Here is a 12,017-nt window from a genome sequence, read left to right as displayed (position 1 = left end):
AGGGACCCTCATTAAAAGGCAGTGTGTTGGCTTCACGACAATCCCACCACTTCAATGTGCTGTCATGCAGTGATGTATCGCTCTGCATGGTGCTACCAAGGCCTTTATTCCCACTCTCCTCCGTGTTTCTTGATTCTAGCCAATTAAACGCCCACTGGAATTGACGGGAGGAAGTAGCACATGGAGCAATGCATATTGTGGGGAGAGGAGCTGAAGTAAGGACATGTCTCTTTTAGTCTGCTTAATAGCTTCAGGACACTGAGACCGAGTGGCGTTTAATGTCTGCAGCGTATTATTTGCAATCCCCCTGCTCCCATCTCAGTCTCCTCACCCATGCACATACCTTGTCACCAAGGGATAAAAATGTTTATCAGAACAAGATTAATACTTCATTTACTATAGGTTATTTGACTGTTGCCATATTATATGGTATTGTTTTTAACGCTATTGCTCTTGAAATGACATGTAAGATCATCAAGAGACTCAATGACGAGTCATCTATCATTAAGATTAAGATTAAGATTTGCTTTCTCGTCCTGAATCACTCATGCACACACAATCATGCTACGTGCAATTGGGAAGTTCAACTTCTGCTCTTAACCCACCCGTAGTTGGACACAGCACACGGAATGCAACACACAGAGGGGCAGTGACCACACGGAGTAGTGGGCAGCTTTATATTTGAAAGCGCCCTTGGAACAGGTATTAAATGGGAGTAAGGTGCCTTGATCAAGGGCACTTAAACAGTAGGATTAGAATAGGAGGGTCCATCTGTCACTCCTCTTTGACTTAAACAGATCCATTGTTTGGTCAATCCGTCAGTCCAGGTATCCTGTTTGCCTGTCCGTGGCCTCGAACCAGCGACCTTGTCATGGTAAAATCATCAGATTTAATGTTTTTGCTTTTAAATCGTGCGTCCGGGTTCATCTGGACAGACCGTTGGCTTTTAAACAGCCAGAACAACGAGGGACTGACATGAAGAGGTGTCCACACTAAGACTATGCACCATGTTTTCCGCCCTCTCTTCCCCCCCGCCACGCTATGAATAATGCACACCCCCAAATTTCCCAAACTCAACACCGGGCTTGACCTGTTTATTTGTAGCTGTGGCCGAGATGGTGGGGGTCAGAATGTGGATGCGTCAGTGCATCGTCGAGGCAACACCAGGACAGGCGGCCCCGCTACTTCTCATGCTGCCCATGTCACTCAGGCTGACACCATAAATCTCACTTATTTTCAGATCCAGCCGAGACACAGGCAGAAATTACGGCCCAGAACACATTACCAGCCACAGCAGTGGGCTGAATGCTAACAGAGAGATCCTTGATAAAGCAGACAGGCAGTTCTCCCACAGATTATTGAACAAAAAGACTCCTATCTGTGAGACTTGAGGGAGCAGACTGGTTTGTGAGTAAAGCACAAACACTCGGGTCAACTGTTGAGAATCAAATAAAATACAAAGCAGGATGCATGCATGGAAACATCTGTAAAAAGTGATTTTGTGAAACGATATCACTGTCTTGTGTCTTCTGCCGTTGAACCTTCCCATGTTAAGACATATACATTACATATGTATTTATCATATTATCGTAATGTCTTATACTGGTGAGGAAAGAGTGGTAAAAAGCAGGACACAAGTCAGTGGGGAGGCACAGAGTGAGTAGATATTGATTTATATAATGCTTCGTTAAACCCTTACTTTAAATGCAGGCTCTTTTAAAATGTGCTATATATAATACCTACAGACAGTAAACTCCACTCTGATTGGCTTGTTTTGGCAGTTTCCAGCTTCTTTAGCTTCTTTTACATTTACCCGACTTAGACTAATGACTGGGAAAAGTGAGTAACTGGTTCATTGGGTGTCCAAAAGCCCCCAGGCTTACTCACAAGCTGGGCCGAGACTGAGTGATGTCGTTGATTGCATTAAAAGGTTATACTTTAGTGTAGGTTTCACAAATCATCTTTTTATCCTTCAGCACAACATAATCATAAGCATCAGAACTTTGAAGAGATTGTGTGACAAGCTGTTCATTCTGAAGAACGAACCACACTTTGAGGAAGTTGCCTCTTTTGTTTGGGAGGAAATGTTTGGTGGTGTTCGACTGTCAAGTTCCTGTTGGTTACATATGTGTGATATCCTAAGGGATTTTGAAACAATGAGATTGATAGTAAATCAAGATTTTGGATTATCCAGGATTGGACCTCCAGTGTATCACGTGCACGCTAACAAAAGTATGTGGACACGTGTCTGAGTGAACTGATCTCAGGATAGTCCTCGATGTTTCACACTTGAACTCTGAAGATCACCTGAGCTGGGCGTGAACAGTGTCACCCCCGACCTCAACCTTCAACCTTGACCCGGACTACAACCTCGGCCTTGACTCATTCATCATGAAAGTTCTTGCAAAGTAAACATTTGGTGAAATCAGGAATATGATACATAGTTTGACTGCTTCATTAATATTAAACCAATTATTTTGAAGGACTCCTTGTTACCCTGGTGATAACTCGTATCTCTACAACACAAAAAAGGGAAAAATAAAAGATACAAAAAAGAAACAGACTACAAACATCAAGAGTTGGCCGACAGCAAACACTGTAAAGAGCCACATGATCTTCAGATGTATCAATTAACTCGAGTAATGTTTTAATTAAGCAAGAATTATAATTGCTGCTTAATTCCTTAAAAGAAAATATGATGTAATAGTATGATGACTTTTTGTCATCAAATTTCAAATTTAATCTTGTAGTATGATATCTTTTTCTCAACTACGAATTATCGTCATAATATTACAACTTTGTTGTTAAATCTCTGAATAGTTTTTCTTCAGGACACTGCTAATACTCTGCCGTAGATGAGGGCAAAGCAGACGCAGAACGAGAGTTAAATCATTTTCTGGGAATTCCCCTTTAATACATCTAACATCTAGAATAAGAAACACATTAATTCTCTGACCATAATAAAAGCATTCATTGTGTAATAGACATTTCCCCAATTCCAAAGGCCCATATTTCATATGTCTTCATTCATACCAGTGTAATCTGACCATGTATCACTATTGATGTGCTCCACTGGTGTCCATTTTGTGTTTAATTGTGCTATCTATGTCAGAGTGAGTGAACCATTGATGCATCACTCTGGGCTCCTGCTGTGTCTTATTACCAGCAGGCCCTGCTCTCTGCCGCTCTCAGCCTGCTGGGTCATATCCAGCTGCTGTAATCTAACATTAGCCTCTGCTTTCACCGGGTCCCAACCATTTACCCCATCATGTATTATAGATGACCCCCTGGAAATGGAGGAATCCCGGTTAATTTACAGCAACCCTCGGTTTCAAGGGGAATTGAATCAAAGTCGGCGACACAGGGAGTGTGGGGTTTATATTGCTTTATAACACTGTCACAGTCTATAAAATTGTAATGAAAATTCATTTGAAGATTAAGTGGCTTTTTTGTGATACATTGGTATTTCCTGGCTCAACTAAAAATCATTTAGCTCCCAAGCTGAATGGTCTCGGTAAATGATGCTTACAAACGAACAGGCTCCTTTCAACCAAGCTTAATCCTGCTTTTCTCTTTTTTCCAAAGACTCCGATCCTCCAGCTCACAAACGTGCGGCGAGTCTTTAGATAGCGAGTTCACAGAGCAGCGAACAAGTCCCCTCTACTTTCCTGGTGACTGTGGAATACACATGATTGTGATGACATTGAGTCAGACTCGGTCCTATCTGTGCCTGTCAGTTTTAGTAATGTTATTCAAAATGAATGTGACATTTTATTCAACAGACATCACTCCAGAGTAAAAGAAAGAAATAAAGAATAATGGTTGCTACCTCAATAGAATAATACCGACAGGTCTTATGTGCCGGTTAAGCATAAATACTGAGGAGAAAAAGATAGGGTGTCTTGAGGTTCCTGCCCATTGAAATTAGGGAAATCAGTGCCGGGCTTTTGTGCAAGACCATCTGAATCACAGAATGAAAACAGCTTACAATGAGAGACTTGTATCATTTTGTACAATTAGCTAAAGCCATTTCAGTTCAATAGTAAGAGGGTTTTGTTAATCACAAAGTATTCAATGGACACATTAACCTCAGTTATTTACTGTGGTGTCCAGGGTTCTAGGGCAATCTGTGTAATTTCTTTGGGGTCAATAGGCAGAAGAGACAATCCGATGTGCACGGCTGACCAGACAGCAGAAGTTCCCTCAAACTTATCTTAACTGTCCCCAATTATCTTCTGTGACAATATCGGTGTCTGCAAGGGTGTGTGTGTAATAAAAGGTTAAGATTTCTGTTCAGAGTAATGAAGCTCTGCCATTTAATTTAAAGAACCAGGGCTATCTAAACCGCTAAGGTCAGCGACTAAGAGTATTTCCAATAAAGTCTATAGGCAAATTACAGCACTTTTGCTTTTTACACAGTGGTGTGAATTTGCCCAGATATTGTCTTAATCATTGTAAGACCTGAGTTACAATTTCATGTTAGTTTTGTTCATAATTATTTTTCATTTTTACTTTAGTGACTTAATCCTTGTCTCGTAAAAATACATTATAAACATGTAAGTCTTATTTTAGTCATTTAACATTAAGGTCTATCATCCAGACCAAGAATGAGCTTTCTAATTAAACTACAGCAATTTCATCCAACCTTTGCAAATTCCCCCAAAAATAAAACCCTTTAAATGCAATGTCCTGTATTATATATAAAATTATCTGTAATGTTGTCGACCTCAGTGTTGTAGTGTTTGCGGGTTCAACACAATCTTTTTGCACATAAAGCAACATAGGTACTAGACAGTTAGAAAAGCTACGGCCCAACAGACTTTATTCAAGACCAAAACAATCTCCTACAGGATTTAGTCTTCTGCATTGAAGGGAATATTTCCAGTTGTTGAAGAAATATCCTTTTATCCAGTTGAGATCTTGGTCTAGTTTGTTATTCCTAGCAAGCCTGAAAACAATAAACATTCAACTCCACTTTGTTTGATACACAAGTATTTTGCTTGGCATTACTATTTTATTACCTTGGTTTTCTTTGTTTACCTTTTGCTTAGCATTTTATTTCTATATGTTTTCTGGTATTACTTTGTACCAGTTATCATTAGGGCTGGACCAGTAAACAACACCAATAACTATTGCCATATCAATTCCTTCAATTTACATTCATTGCTTTTGCGTTGTGTCAGCACGGTGGGGAAGTATAACACATAATTAAATGGCTTCAGATTTGTTAAATATTTAGCCGTTTATCCATTTGTCATTCTCTGCTCATTATGACCTGTTTAAAACCACAGCCTTCACTTGGGAGCAAAAATCTGTCTTTAAACTTAAAATAATTTCTAATATGACAATTACTATGATTATTATTGATTTTAACTGATACGAACATCTCTATCTTGATAGAGCCTTCTTCAGCCCATCCACCCCCCCCACACACACACCCCTCTTTCCTAGAAATGTTTTAAGATTTGAGCAAAGGATAAAAATGTAAACTGCAGGCAGAAGTTGTGTTCACTGTGTATTTCAAACCAGGCATAGTCTCCTGGTACTACTCTTCCCAGGTGATTGCACAGGCACAAGAGCAGGGTAATCACATCCACCAAAGAGACTGAAGACAGCCCTTAATTTCCTGTGAATCCGAGAAAAATTAAGTGAAGCTGAAACGACCCCGGCAACAGAAGCTCTGTGTGACTCCATGTCATGTTACTGATGATGTTTCTGAGTAGGAAAGGACATGAATCATGTAATAGAGCACACACACTTTTCTCACTTCAATGTACTTTGTGCTTTTTCATGTCCCCTGGAATCACTTATATTGTCGTTTGTGTTACAAGTTGCTGCATGTTTCTTTGATTTGTTGAGTAATTGCAGCACATGCACCAAATACAGAACATAGTCTTGTACAAAATAATAGAAAAATAATATTTTCTTACATTCGCTATTTTGTGTATTTACAAGTGCTTTTTAAGTTGCTGTGTATAAGCTCCCTCAGACACAGATAAAACGCTGCACCTTTCAAAACTGAGCTCTTTCCTGGCGATCAACTCTACGATGCAAACTTCTAGTTCAAACTCGGTTCTATTCGTCCACTGCACTTGGAGATTTTAAATGAAAGACATTGATTTTAAGCTGCTGAGCTCACCAGCTCCCATTATTCACTAATTGAGCAGTAATTGTACAAAGCCTCTTGAGGTCATTTTCAATACCACTTGTTACTCACACATTTTCTATTAGCTCTGAGCTGGTGATTACTGATTGTCTGTTAGTGGTTGGATTAGACACTTAGCAGCTCTTTGACAAGTGCTGTGCTTTATCTCTATCTCCCTCTCTCTCTCTCTCTCTCTCCCTCCCTCTGTCTCCATGTCTCTAGGACTCTGAAATCTTGAACACGGCCGTGCTGACTGGGAAGACGGTGGCTGTCCCGGTGAAGGTGGTGACCATCGGGATAGACGCCTCAGTTACTGACGTCTCTGATGCAGTCAAGTGTCGCTCTACAGATGAAGATGTGGTGAAGGTCAGTAAATGTTGAATACCATACAATGTTAACAATAATGCTAATGCATATTAGTTCAAATGCAAAATGTATTATTTTGTCAATTTTCAAACGGCAATACTACTGCAACACATTTTTTATGATTGACAGACACTTTGCAGGTATTGTGAATCTGTACAGATGTTGCATTAAAGTGTTTGTGAATGTTAAATTTATTTTTATATAATGTGAATCATGAGAAGGTTTTCTATGTTCAGCGTATCTATATAAATCCTGGAGAAAGGAAACAAACACCAGCAAACAACATGAAAGTGTGTGTTTGATATGCTGCTCAACCTTTTCTTTATTTTAATGGCCTGTTTCAAACCTGAGGCTCAAAGCACAACAAAGTAAAAAAGTCCCGTAGTGTTTTCACATTGAGCCCTGGTATCAGTGGCTTTACTCTCCAATACAAAAAGTTGCTCTTCACCACAATCCCAGGTCCTTAAATATCTATGGAAACACTTGATGAAAAACCAGAGAAAAGAAATTACATCTTTCTGTGGCCTTTTTCCCAAACTGAGATGTGGCTCAGTATCTCGAAACAGCACCCTGCTGTGCCAGGGGCTCCCTCCCATCATGTTTTTTTCTGAGCCTGTCAGATTCACACAGGATAGCAGGATGCAGCAAATTAAACTCAAAGTAATGTACACTTAAGTGTGATAATGAAGCCAAATCAAAAACTAAAGAAGAGGAACATATTTTTCCACATCAATCCACCTAATCATGTCTGATGCGTGAGTTAGGGATGGCTAAGTATGGTCCAGAGGGAAATTAAATTGTAGTCAGAGCTGTTTTAATAAAAAGCCACAGCTCTGCTGCTGAGATCTGTAGTTCAGAGCATTCATCCGGCGTGCCCACTCAGGGAATCTTTTTTTCTAATCATGACCCAGGGAATAGTTGATAAATAAACACAGAGTGACAATGAATCTGAATAATGAATCACCCTGCACATTTACAGTTCCTCCTCTCACTTGTGGCATCTTTTGAAAGAAATTCCTCAGGTCACGTGGTTTTCTTTAAAACCTCTTTGGAGGTTTGTGTTGTTTGAACAAATTTGGTCGGGCATGTGTAGGTATGAATAAAGCTCTGACTTCATATGTTTGCATGCACCTTTAGCTTTTTCTGGTCTTTTTGGCAGTTGATAGCAGGGTTTGCTGTGTTGGCTGTGCTGTGGAATGTTAAAGACTGTGTAGGAGGACAGCAGAACCTCATGGACAATCGTTCTGCAGCTTCACGTGTAGTGGCAAAACAATAAGGACATTTTAAGACTTTAAGTGTCTATAATTTTTTTTTTTAGAGCATGGATCACATCACTTCTTTTGTGTATTTCACATATATAAGCCCCACATAACCTTAATGCCGCTTTGCCAGTGACAGATCTAAGATTTGTCAAAATCAGGGGCCAAAAAGGAGCCATGATTTATACAGAGGGCCGATTATATTTCCAACATCCATGCTCAATTCCTGAATAAGTAATGGGAACATTTAAGTCATTCCTCGTTTACTGTTAGCTCTATAGCTTTGAGTAAAGCCACACATCATTGAATATATTTTGAAAATAATTTCTCGTTCAAATAAATTGTGTTCTTCAAAACAGCTTAGAAAATAAAATATTGTCACGTTTATTGTTGGTTTTGTTGGTAAGTGACTAGTTACTACATGGGCACTTCAAGGGCCAATAGGTTCACCTGGGGCAAGTGGCCCCCTCCCTTGGATCTGCTCTATGTTACAGAATCTTTCACTTGGATATATGATCAACTTTAGGGTTCCCAGTTCACCCAATGCTCAGTGTTGCTTCGAACAGCTTCAGTCAGCTGTGTTATCAGCTCAGAAAAATTTATTTTACCCAATGTACAACTCCAAACAATAGACAATATAAGCTAGTAACAAGTTAAACAGCAAGTCTTAGGAGCAAAAGAGAAATATATCTCTCAAAAACTGAGTTCAATAAAGATGGAATACTTGACTTCTTATTTCCATGATGACATATTTCGGAGAGTGATGGTGAATTTGCGGAGAGTGTAAATATGCAGATGTTAAGGTAAAATATATTAAGATATAGAATCCATCAGGCACAAATTATGTGACTTTAACATGAGCTTTAAATGTATTGGGCAATTTCTGTCAGGGCTTTTAATATTGAGAAGGTCCAAACATTCTATAACTATCCGTGCTTCCATAGGCTGGTATCAAACAACAGCATGTAGATAGAAAAACTGTATTTTGGTTTCTCACACAGGAAACAACATCTATACCAGAAACACAAACGCAGGCCACCGTTGTGTATTCATGTGTTTTCCTGAGTGTTAGCAATGAGCTGTAGCTACTCAAGGTCATGCTACGAGTGGGCTCTTACAAGCGCTGCTATCACGAACTAAGGCTATTAGAATATCTACAGACATTCCCAGTGCGTAGAAGTGAGCGCTGTAGCTTATGCAGAGGAGTCTGAGATGCTTAATCGCTTCTGTCAAGCCAATGCTTGTGTACAAGCCAGAGACAGGCTAGGCCCACCTTCTTGCTCCCTACTCCCATTGCTCATATCTGCTTTGGATGTTATCTGTCTGGCGAGTTGTTAATTTCCTTGGCTAGATCCAGCGACAGCCATATGTCCGCCATAAGTATTCTCCCGTTAGCTGCCTAATGTGTCTGATTAATGTGGCGGCGGATCCTCTTTGACGTTTATGATACTATGTGAATCAGAATGCCGGTTATGCGGGGTTTAAAGGGAGTTGCTGATTGAGTGGGACGTGTCTTTATATGTTAAATTATCGATTTGGAGCTATGTTAGCCAATAATTCAACACAGCGGGAAGTTGTAAGCAAATCAGTGTAATGTGTTTTGATGGCTGGATGTCAGCTGCCATGTTTCCCATAATTGTTTCTGCTGAGATTGTTTGGAAATAGATTGAAGAAATGCCAGCAGGCAGTTAATTTCCCTGGCATGGGACAAACTGTAGCAGAGCTCTATGTTAATAAATCCCTCAGGCATTAAGACTTTCTTTTTCTACCGCAAATAAAGGTAAAGTAACGGTGGAGAGAAAAAATAAGAAAGGGAAAACGCATTTGTTTATCCATACTTACTGATAAGTCATGTCACAGTCGGTCAGCAAAACTCACATGGAGCCCAGGTGTTATATACAAACCTAATGCCCGTGTAAGACAAATTGTCGAGCCCCGACTTGTGAGAGAAGTCTGAGATGAAGGGCCTGTCAAAGGCACTTCAGTCTCGCCAGACTGAGTGTAGTGAGAGGGAAAGAGACGAACAATGAGGGCTGATAAGGAGCAGGCACTCCTCTGACATCTTTATCAGTTCAAACACACTCTAACACTGGGAGCCCTGATGGAGCCCAATCGGCTTCGTGACTGACTGTAGCCAGGGGAGCGCCGCCGCCCTTGTAGAAATGTTCAAAAGCTTCATTAGGCAAATCTGTCAATCCCTGTTACGTCTTCAGTGTCATAGTAGCAGCAGGGCGTGAGCAAGCCGCTGCTATGACTGCTCTCTTTTCATTGACCGTAATACCACAGAGCAAATATCCATTGATCCTGTGTGCGGGGAGAATGCAGGACATGTGCAGACCTGGGGCTCTGATGGTTGACTGTAGCCTTGAAGGATGCCCTGCAGCAGGATTTTATCTCTCACACGGGGGTTTACAAAGATTCTTGCCTCTGGTTCAGGACAGTGTACAAACACAAAGTCCACTGCTCTTGTTGCCTTGATGTTGGGTGGAATTTAAAAATGGCACCTTGTGTTACTTACTTTGAACTTGAATGCTGCTTTTTACTCCACTTCATGTATTTGACATGTATTACCTCCACAGCTATACAATACAGCAACAGAGTAAAACATCAAGCTATCGATCTCTTAGTTTTTTTTAGAATATGACAATTTAGAATATGATGGACTGCCACAGTTTAAATAATTAATGGCAAACATTGCTTTGACATGGGGAGATAGGGCAATAGCCTTGGTGTAGTTATCTTGTCTCTTAGATTCACTTTTAAACTAGCCTGAAATGTTAAATACTGAACCAGTCCCCAACCTTCCCTTGGCTTGTGCCTCCATACAAAAGTGTCTATTTGGGGCCACTTGTCACATGTCAGATCTATGCGTTATTAGAAGTTCTGAAATGTCATTTCTATTACTCAAGTAAAGGGTCTGAGTCTTTTTCTGCCACTGGCTACGAAAAGATTCAGTAAAGGTTAGCTAATTATCTGTAAGGGGGGGCTAGGGATAGGCAGCTAAAACTCTAACCCATGATTAGAGCGAAAAAATCATATTATTTTACCTAAAAATTGCAGCTTTAAATTAATTTGAATGGTACACTTACTTGGAATAGGAAACTCATTCCCCCTCCTCGGCACAAACGCACATTCTTGCACCATATAATTTTGGTGAGTGGGTGAGATCTCTGGTGAGAAGTGCATAACGGAATGATACTAATTGGTTTAAAACCCTAGAATCAGATCCAGCAAGTTCAAGAGTAATTTCTAGCTGTAAGACTTAGAATTCGTAAAAAAGTTTTTCTCCAATATTCAGTGATGGAATCTTTGAAATTATCAAGACTTCTTTGCTGTGCTTGTTTTTCAGGTTAGAGAAGCTGTGGGTTATGAGGAATAAATACTGTTTGGCCGTGTTTCAGTTCAGTGAGTGGGACTACACGGTGGAGCGCCGGTCAAGCGATTGATAGGCTTTGTTTTCTGTACATGAAAACCTCTTAACCGCTCAGGCTCGGAGCTCAACAGAATTTATTACCACTTGTGGGTGCAGAGGCTGCTGTGTTACTTTAATGGTTAAAGAAAGATTGTTGACAGAGGAGATAATATGGAGAATCTGTCATGTCTGCTTTGATGATGGCTTTCTCACAGGTTCCCACAATCTCCACTGGTCCATTCCCACACACACACACACACATGCAGTGCCGGGTATGATGCCATTTCAGGGAAATAGGCAAATCTCTGCTTTCATTTATACAAACACACCAAATTTATTTTATCACAGAAACTCTCCTGCCGGCCTCACCCTAGAGGGAGCTCACATAAAAATGTAGAATCTGTTTCGCACAAAGTTTTCTTCCTGGTCACAGAGGATATGCTGCCGCAACTTCATGATGAATGGTTGTTTATGGTTTTATCTCGCTGTGGAGAAAGAAAAAAAATTGGAAGGAGAAAAGGTGTACGTTTCCCCAGACTGTATAGTTCCATTTGGATTTCCATGGTAGTCTGCAATATGTTGGAAACAGGAATGACAAAATGTACAGAAATAAATTGTGTGTGTGTGTGTGTGTTAGATACTCCTCACAGCTTATAGTTGCGTGTCCACATCATACGAAGTTTAAAGAGGATTCTGGATGTTGGTCCGAATTACACAAGTGTTCAAAGAGGAAGAAGCATAGGGGGCTTCAAAGAGAGCGACAAGGAGTTGTCTTTCAATAACACAAAATTGGCCCACTCACTCTCTTCCTAAAGCAATTAATGAAACAGATGGC

General features: G+C 40.3%; 1 protein-coding gene across 1 annotated transcript in view; it reads left to right on the top strand.

Annotated features, from left to right (window-relative positions):
• Positions 1-12,017, top strand: part of si:dkeyp-14d3.1 (transmembrane protein 132C) — a gene marked incomplete at its 5' end in the record, with an annotated part of 118,973 nt that overhangs the window by 91,403 nt on the left and 15,553 nt on the right. The window contains one exon of the mRNA XM_053421887.1: positions 6,368-6,511. Within this exon, the coding sequence (XP_053277862.1) occupies positions 6,368-6,511 (144 nt within the window). The remainder of the gene's footprint in view (positions 1-6,367; positions 6,512-12,017) is intronic.

The sequence above is a fragment of the Pleuronectes platessa genome, chromosome 4 (assembly GCF_947347685.1).
Source record: "Pleuronectes platessa chromosome 4, fPlePla1.1, whole genome shotgun sequence".
NCBI classification, from domain to species: Eukaryota; Metazoa; Chordata; class Actinopteri; order Pleuronectiformes; family Pleuronectidae; genus Pleuronectes; species Pleuronectes platessa.
This window is presented reverse-complemented; position numbering and strand designations above follow the sequence as displayed.